The sequence below is a fragment of the Pseudophryne corroboree genome, chromosome 6 (assembly GCF_028390025.1).
Source record: "Pseudophryne corroboree isolate aPseCor3 chromosome 6, aPseCor3.hap2, whole genome shotgun sequence".
In the NCBI taxonomy this organism is placed as follows: Eukaryota; Metazoa; Chordata; class Amphibia; order Anura; family Myobatrachidae; genus Pseudophryne; species Pseudophryne corroboree.
Window position 1 is genome coordinate 580482687 of NC_086449.1, and position 24328 is coordinate 580507014.

The window sequence follows — 24328 nt, forward strand, 5'->3', positions numbered from 1 at the left end:
CGGCTGCGTGACGTCATACGCAGCTGCTGCGGGCCAGGGAGCTGTGCGATGCCTTTGCACTTCTGCGAGGGGGGGCCGGACTGACATGCGGGGCGGGCTAACCACGTGCTGGGCATCCCCCCGCATGTCAGGAAAGTTGATCGTAGCTGTGCTAAATTTTGCACAGCTACGATCAACTCGGAATGACCCCCATAGCTTCTATGGGTTTGTATGGCATAAGCCATTGATCCCATCTCCTGTCGTAAGAATGTGGTTCTATGTGAATAACATCTGCTTTCTCTCTTTCCTGCTCCTGCATTTGACTGGTTAACAAAACTGAGCTCCAGTGCCTGGAGGCAGGGTTTATAGAGGATTTATTACAGGGCCTGGAAATTTTACTTCACCTGGTGTGCTGATAAGAATTATGATGCATACAGATTCAGAACTTCCAGAATTCTGTCTTCTCTGCGACGCGACCTGGATTTAGGCATTCATCTGGCCTCCCTCAAGGTTCATATATCTGCCTCGTCGGTTTGGTTTCAGAGAATAATTGCATCTATACCTTACGTTCATACATTCACTCAGGGTGTCTTACGGATTCAGCCTCCCTATGTTCCTCCTGTGGCTCCATGGGATCTGTCTGTTGTCCTGAATGCCCTGCAAAAGTCTCCATTGGAACCTCTTGAGTTGGTGGACCTTAAATGGCTCACAGCCAAGGTCTTGTTTTTACTGGCTATTGCCTCTGCTAGAAGGGTGTCAAACTGAGGCGCTTTGTCCTGTCGTCCACCCTTTCTGATATTTCATTGTGACTGTGCAGTTCTTAGAACTCGCTCAGGTTATTTACCTAAGGTTGTGTCATCTTTTCACCTTAACCAAGAGATTGTGGCTCCGGCCTTTATCTCTTCTGATTTGTCCTCCAAAAAGCGGTCTTTGGATGAGGTAAGGGCTCTCCGTATATATATATGTCGAGAGGACTGCCTCTATCAGGAGGTCAGATTCCCTTTTTGTCTTGTGTGGTTTTCACAAACGTGGCAGGCATGCGAATAAGCAAACTTTGGCTAGATGGATTAGGATGGTGATTGCACAAGCTTATGCGCAGGCTGGACTCCCAGCTCCTGCTGCTATTAAAGCCCATTCTACTCGGTCTGTTGGACCTTCTTGGGTGGCCCGCCGTGGCGCGTCCGCCGAACAATTGTGCAAGGCGGCTACGTGGTCCACAGTGAACATGTTGATTAGGTTCTATGCCTTTGATACTTCCGCCTCCCAGGATGCTTCCTTTGGGTGCCGGGTTCTCATACCCGCTAAGGCGTGTCCCCTACCTTGAGGAACTGCTTTAGGACATCCCCAATGTTTCCCTGTGGAACACAATGTACCCTGCTGCAGAAAAGGAGAGTTATGGTGGACTTACCATGGTTAGCTCTCTTTCTGCGGGGTACATTGGGTTCCACAGGGCGCCCACCCTGACGCACATAGGGGGTCATTCGTCCTGTTCGCTCGCTGCATTTTCACGCAGCAGAGCGAACGGGTCCCTGCTGCGCATGTGCCGACGCCTTTGTGTGCCTGCAGGACGGCTGACGGCCGTAGCAGGGCAGCGATCGCCTCTGCTTGACTGACAGGCAGAGGCGATCGATGGACGGGAGGGGGCGAAATGGCAGCATTTGGCCGCCATTTCGTAGGCACGGTCCGGCCAATGCAGGCGTGGCCGGACCGAACTGGGGGAGGGCCGCAGCGGCTGCGTGACGTCATACGCAGCTGCTGCGGGCCAGGGAGCTGTGCGATGCCTTTGCACTTCTGCGAGGGGGGGCCGGACTGACATGCGGGGCGGGCTAACCACGTGCTGGGCATCCCCCCGCATGTCAGGAAAGTTGATCGTAGCTGTGCTAAATTTTGCACAGCTACGATCAACTCGGAATGACCCCCATAGCTTCTATGGGTTTGTATGGCATAAGCCATTGATCCCTTCTCCTGTCGTAAGAATGTGGTTCTATGTGAATAACATCTACTTTCTCTCTTTCCTGCTCCTGCATTTGACTGGTGAGGCAGGGTTTATAGAGGAGGCACCAATGTATCCTGGGACAGTCTAAAGCTTTAGCCTGTTGGTGCCTCTGGATCAAGATCCACTCTACACCCTGATGTTTCCCTGTGGAACCCAATGTATCTTGATAATGTCGATATTATCTTAAACCATAAAGCTATACCTCTAAATATACTTTTATCGTGGAACCGCTACGGCCGCTAGACGTAATACACACGCTACGCACTTTGTACGCTATTTGCGTACAGAGTCCCGTACGTTGTACGGACTTAGCGTACACACACCGTGCTGGGTACAGAGCACGCACAGCGTGCGCACACACTCTTTATAAACTTTAAACCTTATTCGTAGTGCAATGCAATGTTATTCTTACACTCTAAACCATGTGCCGCAAAGCACTGTAATGATGTTACACCTTAAACCTTGCACAGCGCTGACGGTATGAAATACCCGCAGTGCGTACACCTTATCAATACTCTTAAACCTTATGCAGTTAAATACGCTTTAAACCATAGCATGGAAATGAGGACACAACACCGATATGTAGTCAACCGCTGGGTTCTAAGGCCACAGTGGATTATTTGAAAGGGGATAACAGTACAAATTATACTCTACAAGGCTAACAAGATAAATCTACAACAGAATAATGGCTACAGAAAATGTACATACGTGAGAATGTTCGCTTGCGCAACCTGGACCAGTCCTCCGTTTATCAGGTAGAAAGCGTTCAGAGTCTTCTGACCAGCCAGGCAGCAACAGGCTTTTTATACACTACTTCCATATACAATACAATGGTCACTGTAATCCCTTTGTCTACTGGACAGAGATGCATCTTTCCATTACAGGAGAGGTTATAGGTTGATTTGAAAAGGTGGGCGATGTCTTTCTCAACTGCTCTTGGGGGTGGTATCCTCTGGATTCCCGCCGCATACATAATATACAGTAAATACAGTTTCTATCTATATTCTACTTCTGCACATAACTATACGCAGGAACATGCGATCTTTCTCTAACCAACACCGGAATGTTACCCTTAAAATACCCTACAGCTGGATACTAGACATCACCTTCTAACCTTAACTATGTGTAAAATGTGCACTATTTGGGTTAAATCTGTAATGTTCTAATAACCCTCTACGCGCTCACAAACCCCGCCGTAAATACCCATACCACGCGCAGGAACGCGGGAGCTGGAGCAATCATACGCAAATTGCGGATATGTGCACGCACGGCTTTGACAATCTTGAAGAAAGAGAGTTAACCATGGTAAATCTACCATAACTCTCCTTTTTGTGGGACTAAACATACCATGTGCTCCCTCATTCCTCTGCTAAACAGGAAACACCACCTAAATCTTTTCTATCACTTATGTATTCACATCCCCAAAACATTCTTAATTTTTGCATACGTGTCCATAATTTGGCACATCCATGGTGCTGTGTGACTGGACCTTTTCCCAGATTTGTCCATATACAAACTCAGACGCTGAATAGTTCAATCTGAGAGGGCATCACATTCACTGCAGTCACACTCAAATAGATGGGACAATTAGATCTACAACCTGAAAATGGCAGGGGGTGTAAGCATCTTAAGAGTGGCATAAAACTGGGAAATGTGGGAGTCCGAATTCTTTAATAAATATATTCATATAATATGCAGTATTCATTTTTTTTGTACCCACACTGAGTATAATGGTGATTCTCAGATGATATTTATATCCATTGTGTTTCACTTATCCCCTGATGATAGATATTTACAATAGATGAGTCTTACCGGGTAGCATTGTATTTCACAAAGTCTGTTGATGAACTGACGAAAATGAAGGCTGCAATCGTTGGGTAAGAACTAGCATTTTTATTACAGAATTTTCTGATAAAACAAATTTCCATTATAAATATTTAAGTGCATGCATGGTGGTATACTGTCACCTGGGCTTATTCATAGATGTAGAATGTGTGTATGTTGTTTGAGGTTAATAAAAAGTTGACCAACTAGTTCAATCAGGTACATAATAATGATATAGTAATACTTATGCACAGTTGTAGATAATGACTGATGAAAAATAAAAAATAGCAACATTAAAATGCTTGCCTTTTCAACTTCACAAAACTTGTTGCTACAGACATGCAGGTCTGCCATCAGAAATTGTGGGGCCCGGGACTGATAAAATAGCAGTTATACCCCTATCACCATATTATGCCCCACATAGTAATGCCCTGACATCATATTATGCCCCCACATTAATGTCCTTGTCACCATAATATGCAGTACCTACTCATTGTCAGGGTTCTGTTTATCAGGGACCCCCCCCCCCCGCCACCGCTGCAGCAGATTGTTCCGTCGCTTCAAGTAAAAAAACTATTAAAAATGTCTCTACCAAAATGGCCGCCGCCTCTAGAGCCTCTAGTATCTTTAATAACTGTCTGCTCTAAGGCGGTGGCCATCTTGAGAGGGACATTTTCAATAGAGCCTGCGAGCGGACAGGGATGAGCGGCCTGAGCCAACCACTCTCTGTTAGAGAGACGATGCCCGGGATAGCTATGCCCGCAGCAGCCCCCTGATGGCAGGCCTGCAGGCATGCAAGCCTTTTAGTAATAGTTTTTTTGGTTTTAGTTTTTTTTTTTTACTAATCACCCTTCTGTAAGTTTTGCTGTATGTATAGCCGCATCTTTCTGGCTACTTCCTATAATTTTCAGTCATATATTTGTCCTCTGAATTTATTTTTATTTCTATGGACGCAACACCAGGTTGATCTCTGGATACATTTGTATTCGATGCTTCAAGCTATGCCATATTCAATAATACTGTATATAAATATGCCTATCTGAAGATATATACATGCCTGAATAGCACAAAGCCGGAAAAATAAAGCATTGTATTTAGTAAAAGTTGCATGTGGGCTCGTTCAAGGCAATAACTTTAGGTAATCTGGTGATGGACAACACTTAATGACATGTGCAGTCTTACTAGAAGCATAGCATGTAACACTACAGTAATAAATAGGCTGATTGTGTCCACAACACATCATGTTACTAATAATGTCTGGGATGTACTTTTCCTGTTTGTTACATGACAGGCAACTGGTAATCGCAACCGGTGCATCTGTGTTTGTGGCTGGGATTGAAGCTGAGGGATCCACCAAATATATGAGTCCTCGGTAAGTTCATAAAATATGAGGTAAATTAGATACATATTTCTGTTTTATGCATGACAGACATAGGCATGTGCAGGAGACAACACGGAAGTGCCGCTCTGGGACTCCCCCCTACCCTCTGCCGCATTATGATCACATCCCCTCCATCCCACCCATCCAAGGCATAGACTGCTTACCTGGGCGGCCAAGGTGAGCAGGCTATGTCCCAGAGCAAGGGGTGGAAGAGATAGTCCATTACCCGTCGAAGTGGGGAAGTCCCATAGCGGCAACCCGGTGTTGGTTTCTGCACACGCCTATGACAACAAACAACATATGTCTTCATGTCTTAGCTGTAGCATAAAGTGTAAATAGAAAATATATGTTTTCCTTCTACATGTCCAACCTCAGGCCATTAACTAATGTGCAACAATTACCACCTCGCTACTGGACACTAAGACCTTAGGGTTTAGGTATTAGCATGTAAGATGCACGCTCTAGCAAGTTTATTGTGAGTCTGCCTGTATTTTTAAAACGGCAATCATTTAAAAAGAAACAGCAACCTGATTTGCTTTTTAAATTATTGCTACAGTCCAACCCTGCCCATGGCAACCAATCAGCTGCTCCGTACAATTGTATAGTATGCAAATTATAAATGTTACTTCAACACTAATTGGTTTCCATGGGCAACTTCTCCACTGGCTCACCTATCCACACTTTTCACTGCTTCATGAATAGACCCCATAAGCCCAAATGTATTAAATTGTGATAAAATGGAGTGTGATAAAGAGTGATAAAGTACTAGCCAATCAGCTTCCTAAGTGCAAGGATGTGTTTAAAAAATGACAGGAGCTGATTTGTTGATACTTTATCACTCTTTGGGGTAAATGCATGAAACAACAATATCTGGGGAAAGCGGTATCAGCGCTGATACCGCTTCCCCCTATGTATTATTGTGGCGGTATGTGCCCAGTGACAGGGGTGCTATGCGCTTCTGTCCGTAACGGCGCTGTTATCTAAAGTTAGTACGCCGATGTGCAGGGCAATGTATGAATGGCCAGTATCAATTTTGACAGCTGGATGCCCTATCTCCACAGCAGGGACAGAGCTGTTCCTGGTGGTGGCAGGTGACGGCTCCAGGATGAGCACTGGAGATCTTGCGTGAGTAGTGAGATCTCGTGCATGTCCAGTGAGCTGGCCAGGGGAGTGACACATTGCATCAGCACTAGGCTGGTGCACTGTGGGGGGCCTGGCAGGTATCGCCAGAGGGGGAGTTTTCACTCAGCTGAGATGTTCTTCTTACATCTTGGCGCTAGTGCTTCCCGCTTCGCCTCAGTAAAGAGGAGAAGCGGGAAGAGCCATACCGGCACGATATATGCCCGCTTCATACATCTGCCCCTTTATTACTTTTTGAGACTGAATACATTTGGGCCAATGTCTGTCATTGTTCAGTAATCATCACTTCTACAAATGATTTTATTTGTACACATAGCTGAACTGTTCTCTTACTCCCTGCCAGAGCTAATGAGCGAAGTACAATGTCTGTCTACTGTACATACACTAATGGGACAGCCATAACACCAGAAGAACTGAACAGGTCAGTAATACCCACACTCTGCCATTATGTTTCATGTGTTCATTACAGTCTGTGTGTGTTCTGCAGTTGGTAGGTGATCCGGTCATGTGACTGTCGCTCGGGATCCCAGTGGTCACCATGCTGACGCCGGGATCCCGAGCGATCAAAAGTCCTACAGTCGGCATTCCAACTAACAGGCACTGTTCCCACTCGTGGGTGTCCACAATACCAATAGAGTGGGAACAGAATCTGTAGCGAGCGCGGTGAGCCACCGAGCCCACTGCGTGGCAAGCACAGTGAACCCACAATGGGCTTTGTTGTGCTTGCTCCGTCCCGCCGGCATTCTGGCGGCTGGGATCACAGGGTCGGTATGCTGACCGTCGGGAACCCCACGACTGTCACCCAGCCCCAACCCTACGATACACTGCATGTAAACTGCATTCTAGTGTAAGGAAAGTCTACATGAATAAACAAATCAGGTGAGTTACAGTAAGTCAGTAAATAAAAGTGCAATCTGATCTAACAGTAGTTATCTTTGTGTATATTGCCCCTGTGAATGTAGTCTTTGCTGTGTTTATATTGCAGCTGATAAATGTGCTGAAATTAACAAAGGAATGGACTTCAGGGGCTTTTTATAAACATAGGGCCTAATTCATATTTATATGCAAACCCAATGGTTTGCATACAAATACAGTGTCTGGGGGTCTGCGCATGTGCAGAACGGGTCATGTGATAGATATGATTGACATGCTGCAGCCTTTGGGGGATGGAGTGGGGTGGCATCGTTCTTCAAAACGGGGGGCATGTCTCTCCCATTTTAGAGGCCTGACCAGTCCTGGGTCTGGATCCGGCCGCCAGTCCGAGTAATCTTCAGCTTACGCTGGTTGGCCAGTGCCTAAAACCATCACAAATTGGGACAGATGGTCATGATGGTGACTTGAGGCTGCGTCCTCAGACACAGCACTTGGATCCAGAATGCAAACAGGAGGCGTCTATCTCCTACAGACGCCTCCTGCTCCTTGCGGCTGTTCAATTCCATACAATCATGAATTGGCCCTATAATGCAACGGCATACATATCATACTTGGCTACTTTTGAGAAAGCATTTCATTCAAAATTATTTTAAATACAGGTGAAGGTCCAATAATAAGGCGCTGCAGATGTAACAGGTCATGTAAGAATCATTCCTATAGTCATGTTACAGGTTATCTTTATAAATAATATGATAGAAATGATGGCAGGATGCACAGTAATTTATGTTTATATTTTCTAAAGGATTATTCAGAGTAATGAAGACGTTCTGGGTAATCTTCTAAGACTTGGCCTCTATGTCATTGTGAGTATAAAATGAACATTAAGCTGTAACATGAATGCATCAAGATGGCAGCACCAGATTCACATTATATGCCACCACAGTGCAGTGCCAGATTCACATTATATGACCCCACAAGTGCCAGGTTCACATTATATGCCCCCACAAGTGCCAGATACACATTATATGCCCCCACAGTGCCAGACACACATTATATGCCTCCACAGTGCCAGACACACATTATATGCCCCCACAGTGCAAGATACACGCATGTCCCCACCGCCAGATACACACATGCTCCCAGTTCCAGATACACACATGCCCCCAGTGCAAGATACACATAATATGTCCCAGTGCCAGATGCACATGCCCCCAGTGCCAGTTACACACATGCCCCCAGTGCCAGTTACACACATGCCCCCAGTGCCAGTTACACACATGCCCCAGTACCAGATGCACATCCCCCCAGTGCCAGATGCACATCCCCCCAATGCCGGATGTACATGCCCCCAGTGCCAGATGCACATGCCCCCAGTGACAGATACAGATGCCCCCCAGTGCCAGAAACAGATGCCCCCCAGTGCCAGAAACACATGCTCTCAGTGCAAGATACACATATACCCCCAGCCCCAGCAGCTCTACTTACCGCCACCTCTGCTGTCTCGCAGTGGCTGCCTCCGCTGCTGACAGCCTGCCTGGTCTCCGGTGTTGGTCAATTTAGGTGCCGGTTAGTGAGCCAATCAAAGCTTGCGGTCCGGAAGCCAATTAGGAGCTGCCACCGGCCTGCGAGCTGTTTGACTCACGAACCCGGTGCAATATTTAAGTTGTATGATGGGCCAGCTGATGGACGCCCTTAGGAGTCTGGCGCCTAGCGTGGCCACTTCTAAGGAACATGCCTCGAGCCGGCCCAGGTATCTGGCTCCCCAGATGTGTATCACTCCTCATTTACATTGGCCACGCCCCATGTGTCATGTGGACACACCCGTTTCTTGGCGCACATGTTTTAGGCTTATGGTCAGGATGGCGGCTGTCGAGATTCCAGCATCAGGATCCTGTCCCATTCGGAGTTCCGATTTCTGATTTTTGTCGTAATCCCAGCGTCAGCATTTTGACTGCTGGGATCTCGACAGCCGGTATCTTGACCGCATCCTGATGGCAGAGCTCTATGGACTCAGTACACTCCACAATTACACTGCCATAAATTAGATTTCACGTTTGATGTTGAAATATTTAAATGACCTTCAGAGGTGGAAAGTGATCAACTTCTTAGGTTGTAAGGGAGCTGCAGAAACCCTTCCCAAAAAAATAAATTATTATTATACATTCTTATAGCTGGACAAATATTGGATCAGATCCCGAGTACATCAGTACAAAAAAAATAAATCCAATACAGTTGAAAATAATTGTTCAAGATGATATAAAAAATAAAATTAGCATTTGATTTTAAGTACTGCAGATATTGGGGGTTATTCAGGTAGCATCGCTAAGCGATTCACAGGCAGAGGCGTTCGGGGGTTGGTGGGGGGCGGCAACGGAGCATTGCGGGGGCAGCATGGGGAAAACTGGGTAGGTTAGCAGCATTTTTCGGGCAGCTGTATGACATCACACACAGCCATTCCAATGAGAAAAATGGCAGCTGACCGCCTGCATATGCAGCCTAGGTGCGGCTGCAGGGGGTCTTCTACAGTTGATGGGCAGGCCACTATGTATGCTTAGCGGCCTTGCCCTGCTATGGGCGGCATCCAAGTTTGCGATAGAAAGGATTGCAGATTCTGCTTTTTAGCAGAATCTGCAATTCGTACTGAATAACCCCCATTGTGTAGATTAATGTAACATCATTTTTTGGACGCATTTGTGCCCTGAACGTTAGCAGGAAAAGGAACACACATGGGGGGTAATTCTGAGTTGATCGCAGCAGGATCTTTGTTAGCAGTTGGGCAAAACCATGTGCATTGCAGGGGAGGCAGATATAACATGTGCAGAGAGAGTTAGATTTGGGTGGGTTATTTTGTTTCTGTGCAGGGTAAATACTGGCTGCTTTATTTTTACACTGCAATTTAGATTGCAGATTGAACACACCCCACCCAAATCTAACTCTCTCTGCACATGTTATATCTGCCTCCCCTGCAATGCACATGGTTTTGCCCAACTGCTAAAAAATTTCCTGCTGCGATCAACTCAGAATTACCCCCATGAGCAAGTGCATTTACTGTTAGAGTATAGCAACAGATACACTCTAAATGTTTCTTGGAAGCTCTACTGAAGAGACAGTAGGTGGCATTATATCACACTGTAAGTTATTATTGTCCCCCTTTGTTATGAAGACGTACTCTCTTATACCTTGTTTCTGTAAATCCTGCATGTTACTGTATGTTATGAAGTTTACTTGTGCTGTTAAAATAATTCTCAGCTGTCCCTAATATGTACACCTTGGTTGACTAGGATTCAGGGGCGGATTGGGAATAAAAAGCGGCCCTGGAAAAATTTGTACTCATGGCCCCACGTGGGCAGCACCAGATGTGTAAGGTCTAGCCATGGGCCATGGCAGCAGCAGCCTCCCCCCAAGACTTTCCAGATAGTGGGCATGTCCAGCATCAAGGGGGAAATTAAAAAGAACTTTACACAGCTAATTGAAGTGAGAATAGCTGATCTAGTGTGCTGCATTTCTAGTAGGCTAAGGCTGGGTACAAACTAGACGATGTACACACTTGCTGATGTCAGGTCCGATGGTGGTGGGGGGATTGGATTGGTGGTACATGCTAGCGACATCATATGTTGGCCATGCTGCAGGGCCAACGGGCAGATGTCGCTAGCGACCCGCTGCCCACAAGAGTGTCCATATCATAAGTACACACTAGACGATATAGCAGATATGTTGCTCCGAGCTGTGGGATCGAGTGAAATGTCCAGCTTAACATGCCTGGGATACCTAAACAGATGTCATGTTTATGTTATCATCAGGCAAACCCAAATGGGCCTGGACTAAATAGCCCAAATGAAGATCTCTATGGAATTATTGCAGGCCTGGCAGGAGCCCTGCTTCTCTTCATCATCATTATGATTGTCTCCCTGTTCTGCATGAAGAAAAGGTACATGTATAGTCTGTAACCTTATCATTTAATAGGCCAAAGCAACAAGTACAGCATCTTCTCTAAGGTAACATCAATGTATATTTACAGACAGTCATAGTAAAAATGTGCTTTGTTATAGGTCTGGACCTGAAGTAGTTTTGCTCTTAAGCTACTGATGCTCCCTACACAGTTACTCTGAATGTGACTATTAGGCATAGATTATATAACAGTTCATAATTGTCACATTATGTACATCTTCTAATAATACCGGAGGACAGTATGAATAATTCTGTGTGTTTTCCATGTACTGTGTGTAGGTATACATGCTGTGTGAATATACTGTAGATCAATAGTTGTTGGTGCAGCCTAAATGTTTTATATAACTTACAGACTGACATCTTCTCCATATTTATTTCTACAGTCACCAAAGGAAGTTACGGGCTGTCAAAGCTTCAAAGGTTGCAAAATCATTGCCAGGAGAGGTGCACGGAGTAGAAGCCATACCAGGGACAAATAGGTTTAACTCAGATGGGTAAGATTGTCACAGTGAGCTACAAAGAATATATTTGTGCAGCTGCATTTACTGTCAAAAGGAAAAAAAAACAATTCAAGATCTGTATTTTCAAAATGATGCATTTCCTAACACATTAATATCCCTTTCACACCGCCAATGCCGGAACCCACCCGGGAATTGGAAACGTGTGTCGGGTGGGATCCGGCATTGGACGCTGCTGCTGGCTTCCCCGACCCGGCAATATGCCGAGCGGGTTGCCATAGCAGCAGGGGGCGAAGCTGGCAGCGGGGGCGGAGGCAGTGCTGGGAGATGAGATCATCTCCACGCCGCCTCTCCCTGTTATAGTAAACGAGTCCCGGGTTGCATTGACCCGGGAGCCCGTTTACGCTGCCATTGACCCGGTATTCAACCCAGGTATAACACTGCTTTATTCCGGGTTGAATTGCCGGGTCATGCGACCCGGGATTTCCGACATGGCGCTTTCACACCGGACGCTGACCCGTGTCGACCCGTAATATCGATACGGGGTTATTTGTGCGGTGTGAAAGGGGTATAACCTTGGAATACCTTATGGTCCTGTTTCTGGACACGTTTACTGCTTTACATTCTCATATCTATGATACATAAAATGCAAGTTGCATGTGCTAGAAAGGGAAGGGTAATCTGAAGTACAGGCAGAACTATCATGCTTAAAATCACTTACACAATTCATACACATAATGGCTGTCATGTGTAGATAAGTACCCATGAAGCTTGGAGCCTGTAAAATGGGAATCGAACAAAACGCAAATATAAAAATTTTACTTGTTTAAAGTCCACACTAATAAACATATAAGAAGCCTTCCTCTCGCCAAAGAAAAGTACAAAACATACAGTCATTTATTTAGTAAAAATGAGTCTTCACCAAACTGTAATCCTACAATTATATTGCAGCCACATTATTTATTAACATCTAGTTGTATAACAGTGCCAGCATGTCCCATTGCACTTTACAATTTGGAAAAAGAGTAATAAACAAAACTTACTATAACAGACATACAAAGAGATAGGAGGGTCCTGCTTGCAAGCTTACAGTCTATAGAGAAATAGGCATGTGATACAAAAGGATGAGTCCTACATATTGCATATTAGGCCAGTCAGATCGCAGATATTCTTGGTGGACTATGGGGGTAATTCAGATCTGATCGCAGCAGCAAATTTGTAAGCAGTTGGGTAAAACCATGGGGGTAATTCTGAGTTGATCGCAGCAGCAAGTTTGTTAGCAGTTGGGCAAACCCATGTGCACTGCAGGGGGGGGGGGGGGGGGGCAGATATAACATTTGCAGAGAGAGTTAGATTTGGGTGGGTTATTTTTTTTCTTTGCAGGGTAAATACTGGCTGCTTTATTTTTATGCTGCAATTTAGATTTCAGTTTGAACACACCCCACCCAAATCTAACTCTCTCTGCACATGTTATATCTGTCCCCCCTGCAGTGCCAGTGGAGGAAGCTCAGCGTAGCCAGTGGAAGAGGAAGATCAGTGTAGCCAGTGGAGGAGGAAGATCAGCGTAGCTAGTGGAGGAGGAAGATCAGCGTAGCCAGTGGAGGAGGAAGATCAGCGTAGCCAGTAGAGGGAGATCAGCGTAGCCAGTGTAGGAAAATCAGTGTAGCCAGTGGAGGAAAATCAGTGTAGCTAGTGGAGGAGGAAGATCAGTGTAGCCAGTGAAGGAGGTAGATCAGTGCAGCCAGTGGAGGAAGATCAGTGTAGCCAGTGGAGGAGGAAGATCAGTGAAGCCAATGGTGGAAGATCAGTGTAGCCAGTGAAGGAGGTAGATCAGTGTAGCCAGTGAAGGAGGTAGAGCAGTGTAGCCGGTGCAAGAGGGAGATCAGTGTAGCCAGTGCAGGTAGATCAGTGTAGCCAGTGGAGGAGGAAGATCAGTGCAGCCAGTGGAGGAGGAAGATCAGTGAAGCCAATGGTGGAAGATCAGTGTAGCCAATGGTGGATGATCAGTGTAGCCAGTGAAGGAGGTAGATCAGTGTAGCCAGTGAAGGAGGTAGAGCAGTGTAGCCGGTGCAAGAGGGAGATCAGTGTAGCCAGTGCAGGAAGATCAGTGTAGCCAGTGGAGGAGGAAGATCAGTGCAGCCAGTGGAGGAAGATCAGTGTAGCCAGTGGAGAAAGATCAGTGCAGCCAGTGGAGGAAGATCAGTGTAGCCAGTGGAGGAAGATCAGTGTAGCCAGTGGAGGAGGAAGATCAGTGAAGCCAATGGTGGAAGATCAGTGTAGCCAGTGAAGGAGGTAAATCAGTGTAGCCAGTGAAGGAGGTAGATCAGTGTAGCCGGTGCAAGAGGGAGATCAGTGTAGCCAGTGCAGGAAGATCAGTGTAGCCAGTGGAGGAGAAAGATCAGTGTAGCCAGTGGAGGAGGAAGATCACTGTAGCCAGTGGAGGAGGAAGGTCACTGTAGCCAGTGGAGGAGGAAGATCACTGTAGCCATTGGAGAAGGAAGATCAGCGTAGCCAGTGGAGGAAGATCAGCATAGCCAGTGGAGGAAGATCAGTATAGCCAGTGGAGGAGGAAGATCAGCGTAGCCAGTGGAGTGAGATCAGTGTAGCCAGTGGAGGAAGATCAGCGTAGCCAGTGGAGGAGGAAGATCAGCGTAGCCAGTGGAGGGAGATCAGTGTAGCCAGTGGAGGAAGATCAGTGTAGCCAGTGGAGGAAAATCACTGTAGCTAGTGGAGGAGGAAAATCAGTGTAGCCAATGGAGGAAGATCAGTGTAGCCAGTGATGGAGGTAGATCAGTGTAGCCAGTGAAGGAGGGAGATCAGTGTAGCCAGTGCAAGAGGGAGATCAGTGTAGCCAGTGCAGGAAGATCAGTGTAGCCAGTGGAGGAGGAAGATCAGTGCAGCCAGTGGAGGAAGATCAGTGTAGCCAGTGGAGGAGGAAGATCAGTGTAGCCAATGGTGGAAGATCAGTGTAGCCAGTGAAGGAGGTAGATCAGTGTAGCCAGTGAAGGAGGTAGATCAGTGTAGCCGGTGCAAGAGGGAGATCAGTGTAGCCAGTGCAGGAAGATCAGTGAAGCCAGTGGAGGAGGAAGATCAGTGTAGCCAGTGGAGGAGGAAGATCACTGTAGCCAGTGGAGGAGGAAGGTCACTGTAGCCAGTGGAGGAGGAAGTCACTGTAGCCATTGGAGAAGGAAGATCAGCGTAGCCAGTGGAGGAAGATCAGCATAGCCAGTGGAGGAAGATCAGTATAGCCAGTGGAGGAGGAAGATCAGCGTAGCCAGTGGAGTGAGATCAGTGTAGCCAGTGGAGGAAGATCAGCGTAGCCAGTGGAGGAGGAAGATCAGCGTAGCCAGTGGAGGAGGAAGATCAGCGTAGCCAGTGGAGGGAGATCAGTGTAGCCAGTGGAGGAAGATCAGTGTAGCCAGTGGAGGAGGTAGATCAGTGTAGCCAGTGGAAGAGGGAGATCAGTGTAGCCAGTGGAGGAGGAAGATCAGTGTAGCCAGTGGAGATAAAGATCAGAGTAGCCAGTAAAGGAGGAAGATCAGTGTAGCCAGTAAAAGGAGGAAGATCAGTGTAGACAGTGGGCTAAGATCAGTGTAGCCAGTGGAGGAGGAAGATCAGTGTAGCCAGTAAAGGAGGAAGATCAGTGTAGACAGTGGGCTAAGATCAGTGTAGCCAGTGGAGGAGGAAGATCAGTGTAGCCAGTAAAGGAGGAAGATCAGTGTAGACAGTGGGCTAAGATCAGTGTAGCCAGTGGAGGAGGAAGATCAGTGTAGCCATTGGAGGAGGAATATCAGTGCAGCCACTGGTGGAAGGTCAGTGTAACCAGTGGAGAAGGAAGATCAGTGTAACCAGTGGAGGAAAATTATTGTAGCTAGTAAAGGAGGAAGAACAGTGTATCCAATGGAGGAAGATCAGTGTAGCCAGTGGAGGAGGAAGATCAGTGTAGAGAGTGGGCTAAGATCAGTGTAGCCAGTGGAGGAGGAAGATCAGTGTAGAGAGTGGGCTAAGATCAGTGTAGCCAGTGGAGGAGGAAGATCAGTGTAGAGAGTGGGCTAAGATCAGTGTAGCCAGTGGAGGAGGTAGATCAGTGTAGCCGGTGCAAGAGGGAGATCAGTGTAGCCAGTGCAGGAAGATCAGTGTAGCCAGTGGAGGAGAAAGATCAGTGTAGCCAGTGGAGGAGGAAGATCACTGTAGCCAGTGGAGGAGGAAGGTCACTGTAGCCAGTGGAGGAGGAAGATCACTGTAGCCATTGGAGAAGGAAGATCAGCGTAGCCAGTGGAGGAAGATCAGCATAGCCAGTGGAGGAAGATCAGTATAGCCAGTGGAGGAGGAAGATCAGCGTAGCCAGTGGAGTGAGATCAGTGTAGCCAGTGGAGGAAGATCAGCGTAGCCAGTGGAGGAGGAAGATCAGCGTAGCCAGTGGAGGGAGATCAGTGTAGCCAGTGGAGGAAGATCAGTGTAGCCAGTGGAGGAAAATCAGTGTAGCTAGTGGAGGAGGAAAATCAGTGTAGCCAATGGAGGAAGATCAGTGTAGCCAATGGTGGATGATCAGTGTAGCCAGTGATGGAGGTAGATCAGTGTAGCCAGTGAAGGAGGGAGATCAGTGTAGCCAGTGCAAGAGGGAGATCAGTGTAGCCAGTGCAGGAAGATCAGTGTAGCCAGTGGAGGAGGAAGATCAGTGCAGCCAGTGGAGGAAGATCAGTGTAGCCAGTGGAGGAGGAAGATCAGTGTAGCCAATGGTGGAAGATCAGTGTAGCCAGTGAAGGAGGTAGATCAGTGTAGCCAGTGAAGGAGGTAGATCAGTGTAGCCGGTGCAAGAGGGAGATCAGTGTAGCCAGTGCAGGAAGATCAGTGTAGCCAGTGGAGGAGGAAGATCAGTGTAGCCAGTGGAGGAGGAAGATCACTGTAGCCAGTGGAGGAGGAAGGTCACTGTAGCCAGTGGAGGAGGAAGTCACTGTAGCCATTGGAGAAGGAAGATCAGCGTAGCCAGTGGAGGAAGATCAGCATAGCCAGTGGAGGAAGATCAGTATAGCCAGTGGAGGAGGAAGATCAGCGTAGCCAGTGGAGTGAGATCAGTGTAGCCAGTGGAGGAAGATCAGCGTAGCCAGTGGAGGAGGAAGATCAGCGTAGCCAGTGGAGGAGGAAGATCAGCGTAGCCAGTGGAGGGAGATCAGTGTAGCCAGTGGAGGAAGATCAGTGTAGCCAGTGGAGGAGGTAGATCAGTGTAGCCAGTGGAAGAGGGAGATCAGTGTAGCCAGTGGAGGAGGAAGATCAGTGTAGCCAGTGGAGATAAAGATCAGAGTAGCCAGTAAAGGAGGAAGATCAGTGTAGCCAGTAAAAGGAGGAAGATCAGTGTAGACAGTGGGCTAAGATCAGTGTAGCCAGTGGAGGAGGAAGATCAGTGTAGCCAGTAAAGGAGGAAGATCAGTGTAGACAGTGGGCTAAGATCAGTGTAGCCAGTGGAGGAGGAAGATCAGTGTAGCCAGTAAAGGAGGAAGATCAGTGTAGACAGTGGGCTAAGATCAGTGTAGCCAGTGGAGGAGGAAGATCAGTGTAGCCATTGGAGGAGGAATATCAGTGCAGCCACTGGTGGAAGGTCAGTGTAACCAGTGGAGAAGGAAGATCAGTGTAACCAGTGGAGGAAAATTATTGTAGCTAGTAAAGGAGGAAGAACAGTGTATCCAATGGAGGAAGATCAGTGTAGCCAGTGGAGGAGGAAGATCAGTGTAGAGAGTGGGCTAAGATCAGTGTAGCCAGTGGAGGAGGAAGATCAGTGTAGAGAGTGGGCTAAGATCAGTGTAGCCAGTGGAGGAGGAAGATCAGTGTAGAGAGTGGGCTAAGATCAGTGTAGCCAGTGGAGGAGGAAGATCAGTGTAGAGAGTGGGCTAAGATCAGTGTAGCCAGTGGAGGAGGAAGATCAGTGTAGAGAGTGGGCTAAGATCAGTGTAGCCAGTGGAGGAGGAAGATCAGTGTAGAGAGTGGGCTAAGATCAGTGTAGCCAGTGGAGGAGGAAGATCAGTGTAGAGAGTGGGCTAAGATCAGTGTAGCCAGTGGAGGAGGAAGATCAGTGTAGAGAGTGGGCTAAGATCAGTGTAGCCAGTGGAGGAGGAAGATCAGTGTAGAGAGTGGTCTAAGATCAGTGTAGCCAGTGGAGGAGGAAGATCAGTGTAGCCATTGGAGGAGGAAGATCAGTGTAGCTACTGCATTCAAAGCAGATCATAGTGGAAAATTCTTTTTAGGACAAAGCCAGTAAAGAGGCTATTGCATTAATCAATGTGGAAGATAATGAGTGCATGCATTAGAATTATTCCAGTAAGAATTGAGCATATGCTGGATGTGGGGCCTAGTGGATTGCCATTCAGAGAATTCGCAAATTGAGCGATTATCGAATGACTGCGCATATGTAGTGTTCGCATTGCACAAGTGTGAGCAGGGCCGTTGAGAGCCACGCTGGGCCCCGGTAAAGGCCTTCGCCGTGGCGTATTAAGTGGGCGTGACTATGCCCTTTAGTATAAAAATATGTGAATAATAAAATAATTGTGGGGTCGCTTGGTGGCCCTGCCTGCTCCTCAAGAGGGTGGGGCACCATTTTCAAACAGGTGGGCATCATTTTAACATGGGGGGGGCACCCGCGTCCTACCTTACTTGATCTGGAAGCAGGGTCCTCCTCCACAGTCAACTCCGCTGGCCACTAGAGGGCAAAAACTTTCTATGCTTTCTATGTGCGGCGCCAGGAGGATGGCACCTGCACCAGCCGGCCAAAGTACAGGTATCCTTATGGGGTGGTTAGCGGACTCGGGCCCCTCCAGGTGCCCGGGCCTGTGTAATTTGTACCTGCTCCCCCTGCCTCTCGGCGCCACTCTGTGTGAGGGGCAATAGCAATAGCGTACAGATTGTAATCACAATGTAGCTGGTGTTTGACTGACAAGAAGCTGGCATTTCTGGCCGGAAATCTGCCATTTTCTGGGTGTGTCAGAAAAAACGCAGGTGTGCCCAGGTGTTTTTGGGGAGGGTCTCTGACGTCAGCATGGACCACTTCCAGTCCGTCTCAGTCGCAGATTGCTTGTAGCATCAGACCTACTCACATTTGCTCAGACAACAAAAAATCTTCGATGTGCCAGGTTTTGCATCTGCTAGTGGATAGCGATCTGCAATGCATTCGCAAACTTCCACGGGGCATTTTTTCTTCCTGTGGGGGCGGCACCTTTCTACTTGCAGGCAACTGCAATTTGTCAGAATACAGATCCATGCTGAATTAGGCCCATGATTCTTACACGTTTGTCACAAGATTTGGTTATAGATCAAATGCAGGATACAGTCCAGAGTCAAGGAAGATATATAGGCAGCAACAGGTTACGTGTATCGGACACACAAAGTGGCTATCATCATAATCAGCTCGCAGCTTACACCAGGGTTTCAGCATCCTCAAATCATCTCTCACCTTACAGGGGCAATTAATTTTTTTTGTTGGTCATCTTGGGCGCATTACTTTTCAACACACTCTCACTGTACTTTGGACAACCCTCCTACCAGTCCTCAAGTGCTAAATGTAAATGAGTTGCCAGGGCAGACAGACACCTGCATTTCGGAAAGTTGTGCATCACACTCCTAAAAAGAACTGGAAACACACAGGCGAAACCACAGCTCAGAATAAGGTCCAAAATGCAGAAATCTTGCAAATATATGACAAGATGGCCGCCACTTCATGGTGTTTCTTCCTCTATCTAAACAAAGACAGTCCCTAAATTGTGTCAAATATTCTTATTATTGTTTGTTTTAAATGATAACTAACTTACTATAAGTTACACTAGAAAGCCTCCAACATTGCACTACGAAGACTGGCACTCCCTGTCAGCTACTGATCCCATACATGCCTTTATGAACGATACATAAAATGTAAGTTGCTAAAACAATTTTCAAGGCCATGGAAACTTCTATGAAGCTTCATATGATTGACTTACACCTTTACATTGTTATCTATATGTACTATAAATTACAATTTAAATGGCAACAACATTTAATCAAATGTGTGCTTAATACATAGTAATACGTCTATGTTGTTTTGTGAACTGATAGTTTAGCTTTCTCAGTGATTCATCTATTCAACCCGCACACAATGACTTAACTTACTTCTCCCACAATTTGGTTTATTTAACATTACTATTGTTCCTTGTTCTATTTTTTGTCACCCTGTAGTGCTGCATAAATGCTCTTCTTTCACTATTTTCATTAACATTACCATTTGTATTTACTTTGCAATATCATTTCTACTCCAGAGCAAACCCTATGCTGAATGTGGATCTGGGCTTTGATGAGATAAGTTCTAGCGGTGATTCTGCAAGGTAAGGCTAAAAATACACTGAATACCGGACATAGGGCCTAATTCAAGGTTGATTGCAAAACAAAATTTTCCTCTAATTGGCAAAACCATGTGCGCTGCAAGTGGTGCAGATATAACATGTGCAGAGAGAGTAAAGGTAACATATTGACTATGCCCGATTTTGACTATGCGATTTCCCTTGAACTCCTTCAGAGCCCAGAAGCACTGATATTGTCTATACACACATTGCGAATTTGGCTATGTTCGTTTTTGACTATGGCCATTTTTTACTATAAAAATGGCCATTTGAGGAAACCGCCGAGGTATTGAAGGCGGGGAAACGCGTCTATACGTCTCCCAAACAAACGGGATACAGCTTCAGATTATACATCCGCTAGCCAGCGTATTGCAGACCCCTAAGCCAAAGAGAGGGGATGGAGTGATATAAAGTGAGTGCATACTGACTCCAGATAAGGCTGCCGGGAGGTGCTCCAGCCGGGAGGGACACCATCAACTCCGTGAATATAACAGAGGACATTGCAAGGTCCATATTGACATCTATGGTAACTAATCTGTTATGAGTTATCTGGATGTTGTTTACTAATATTGCATGGATATGCATGGACATTCTTCACTAATTTAGTGAGAGTTACTGGCAGAACTGCTGATGCCATTGCAGAGCTAAGAGACGCTCAGTTTAATTACTAACTCAATTCTTAACAGCTTTCAAGTGCTAATCATTCCAGGCTTACAAAGTATCACTAAAGAGTACGCAAAGGAGACTTTGTTGCGTATTAGTCCCGCAGTGCAATTGATTTATGATTGCTATTTGTGATTTATATAGACATAGTTTTTAGAATATGTATTAGATGTACATTTTATATGTGTGAAAGGTGCTGGCCAGTACCTAATATTATATGTGATAAAAAATATATTTAAATAAAATCTACAACAGATTTATTAGCGCTCTCCCACTGTTTTTTTATTGTTTGCTTTCATTAAAGGGATTTATACCAATTACCCCAGGGAAAGCTGCTGTTCATCTGTAAATAGCGGCGCCAGGAGATTTTGTGTATACTTTGTACTAGATTGTAGTCATCAATATCGCAAGCTGTGTACACATGGTGTGATATGTGCTAACTTTTTTAGCGATTTTGACTATATAGTCAAAATCAAAAGAATACATTGCACCATGTGTATGTACCTTTAGACTTGGGTGGCTTATTTTGTTTGTTTTTGTGCAGGGTAAATACTGGCTGCTTTATTTTTACACTGCAGTTTAGATTTCCGTTTGAACACACCCCACCCAAATCTACAGTAAATCTCTCTGCACATTTTATATATATTTGTCACCCTACTTCAAGCAACTTTAACCTCTTCACTGTAGACAACGTGTGGGGATCATCATATGCACATGCATTGAGCAAAGACTCTATTGCGCATGCGCAAACCTCATGGAATACGGCGCAGTGGCCATTTTTTTCCGAAGATTTTCTTAATGCGCATGCGCAAAACTCTGTGCCATCTTTCCGGAGTTTTCAGCAGGTGCAATAAAGTTTGTTCCCTCTAGTGTTCAGACTCTATTGCGCTGCCGAGAAGGGATGGCTCAGGCGGGGGACTCCAGAGAGTGTGTGCCCCGCACACACTGCACACATTATAGATATGCCAATGGTATCTTATGAGCACAAACATGGAGACAAAAGGGCTCATCGCAGGTGAGAAAACACTCTGCAGTGTAAGAGTTAAAGAAGAACTATAGGGAAAATGGTGTTTTCCAGTTAAGGATTCTTTGAACTGTTTGGTTGGGGTCCCTTCTCTGTGTCTAACTTCATGGTCACTGCTGGGAATACTGCAAACTCCTCAAATAAAAATAAAGGAAAAGTCTTGCCATGTATGAAGGACCACCACGTATGATGCAAAATGTCGACATGGCATCTGCTCTGATGGGATAACCTTTGACCTGCTAAAATGATAGGTCATGCCTATCTTAGGAGCAGATTTATCAACAAGTGATATTCTTGTTATCACTTGTTAACAGAGGCAGAACTCTGGGAGGCAACGGAGTCATCTGCCGCCGGGCTCCTGCTCTGAAGGGGGGCACCTCTCCTCCCATTCTGTGACACCATTGAACTAAGTTAATTGATAGCTGTCTTTTCTGTGGCCGACTTCCTCACTGGTCCCTGCACCTTACAAATCACACCCTCTTTATTATACACATTTTACAAGTGTCACACCCAGGATTAGAAACCACAACCTATTACACTGGAAGCAGACACCTAATGCTGCTTTCAGATCGCAAATGCCGGATCCCACCCGGTAAGAGAAACGTGTCCTTACCGGGTGGGATCCGGCATTTGCGCTCCTTTGCTGGCTTTCCGACCCGGCAATATACCGGGTCGGTTGCCATAGCAGCGGGGGGCGCAGCAGCAGCTGGGGCGGAGGTGGAGGCGGCACTGGGAGATGAGCTCATCTCCTGCGCCGCCTCTCCCTATGCTGTGAATGGAAGCCGTGTCGCATCGGAACGGGTCCCATTCACACTGCACCTGACCCGGTATTCAACCCGGGTTATTTGTGCGATGTGAAAGGGGTTTTACCGATGAAGCTATTTACTCCTGTATAGAAAATATGAGAATTTTAACTATATGAAGATACTTCTCTGACAATTACACGTAACTTCATATAGTTAGAATTCTCATGCTTCCTCTACAGGAGCAAATAGCTCCATCAGTAAAGTGTCTGCTGTCAGTGTAACAGGTCATGGGCTCTAATCCTGGGTATGACTGCTAAGAAATGTGTGATTTAAAATAAAAGACAATTAAATGTATAAATACAGTATATACATTTTTTTTCAGAACACTCCACACACACACACACACACACACACACACACACACACACACACACACACACACACACACACACACACACACACACACACACACACACACACACACACACACACACACTATTTATCTTGATATAGGAAATAGGGGGCACCAATACTTATCTTGCCTCCAGGCACCTGGGACGAACTTACGCCACTGCTTGTTAAGAATGATAAATGGTGCTCCAGCTGATATCCGGATGACAGGTCGATAGTAATAAGGTCGACAGTCTATGGGTCAATACCGTATGGTTGACATGCATTAGGTCTATAGGTACAAAAGATCAACATTGTCAAAAGGTTGACAGGTAAAAGATCAACAGTGCTTAAGGTCGACAGGTACAAATGGTCAACAGGTGCAAATGATGGACATGGCAATGGTCAACACAAGTTCTTTATTTTGTTAACTTTTTTCAACTTTTTTATACTTTACCATCCACCTGGACTACGATTGGGAATAGTAACCTGTGCCGAGCGCAGTGGTAGTGGAGCGAGACACCGTGAGATGGGACACGGTACATTAATTGGGGTTACATGTGGTTAAACATACAAAATGACACCCAAACATGCAAAAAACCAGTGTCAACCATTTTTCGTATTGACTATTTCCATGTCGATCTTTTTACTGTGTTGACATGTTGTACCTATCAATCTTTTCAGGTATTTACCATGGTGTGACCCATGTCAATCATAAATGGGCCGACCTAGTGACTTCACTGTTGACCTAGTGTTGGTCAACCTAATTATCCACCCCCACGCTCCAGCCAATCAGCTCCTGCCATATTTTTAAACACATGAAGGTTAGGAGCTGATTAGCTGGAGCACCACTTATCATTTGTAAAGAGTGATAACAAGAATATCAGTCATTTGCCCTTTATTCATAATACCCCAGATCTGGAGATGGCTGCAACAGCTCCATTTGGAAAGTCCACTGATTTGTACAAAAAATTCCTCCAAAAACGTCAATGCAAGCAGCACTATATGGAGTAGCAGATACTGTAAGCCTCTTTTTTATTTTTATAATTTCTACTCTTTGGAAATACTGAGTTTGTAGCATATGAGTATTCCCTTACTATTTGTATCAGGTTGTTTTTTTTTTTATTATTGAGAATCATTTTTTTCACGGATTTGAAGTATGTGCAATTTCAATGGTGGATCTTGTACTCACCTGAATATACTTCCCTTATTTGTCTAATTCAGATTTGTTAGCAAAAGCAAAAAAGAACACTAATGGGCAAAACCATGTGCAGTGCAGGTGGGGCAGATGTAACATGTGCAGAGAGAGTTAGATTTGGGTGGGCTGTGTTCAAAGTGAAATATAAATTGCAGTGTAAAAATAGAGCAGCCAGTGTTTACCCTACACAGAAACAATATAACCCACCCAAATTGGTGTCAGCCTGCACAGTGTGACCTCTGACATCACGTCACACTGCACACAACCGGTGTCAGGGGGAGCCGTTAGCCATCTGCTAAAGGTGCTCAGCGCTGCCTGGCATTAAAAAAAAGAGCATGCATTAGCTACTCC

At 46.0% G+C, this 24328-nt stretch overlaps 1 protein-coding gene across 1 annotated transcript in view; it reads left to right on the forward strand.

Moving 5' to 3' along the window:
• The window catches only part of CDHR2 (cadherin related family member 2), a 314955-nt gene that overhangs the window by 281508 nt on the left and 9119 nt on the right, over nt 1-24328 (forward strand). Inside the window, exons 20-26 of the mRNA XM_063927912.1 lie at nt 3764-3852; nt 5091-5171; nt 6664-6741; nt 7996-8056; nt 10994-11121; nt 11525-11635; nt 19876-19941. Coding sequence (XP_063783982.1) covers nt 3764-3852; nt 5091-5171; nt 6664-6741; nt 7996-8056; nt 10994-11121; nt 11525-11635; nt 19876-19941 — 614 coding nt within the window. The remainder of the gene's footprint in view (nt 1-3763; nt 3853-5090; nt 5172-6663; nt 6742-7995; nt 8057-10993; nt 11122-11524; nt 11636-19875; nt 19942-24328) is intronic.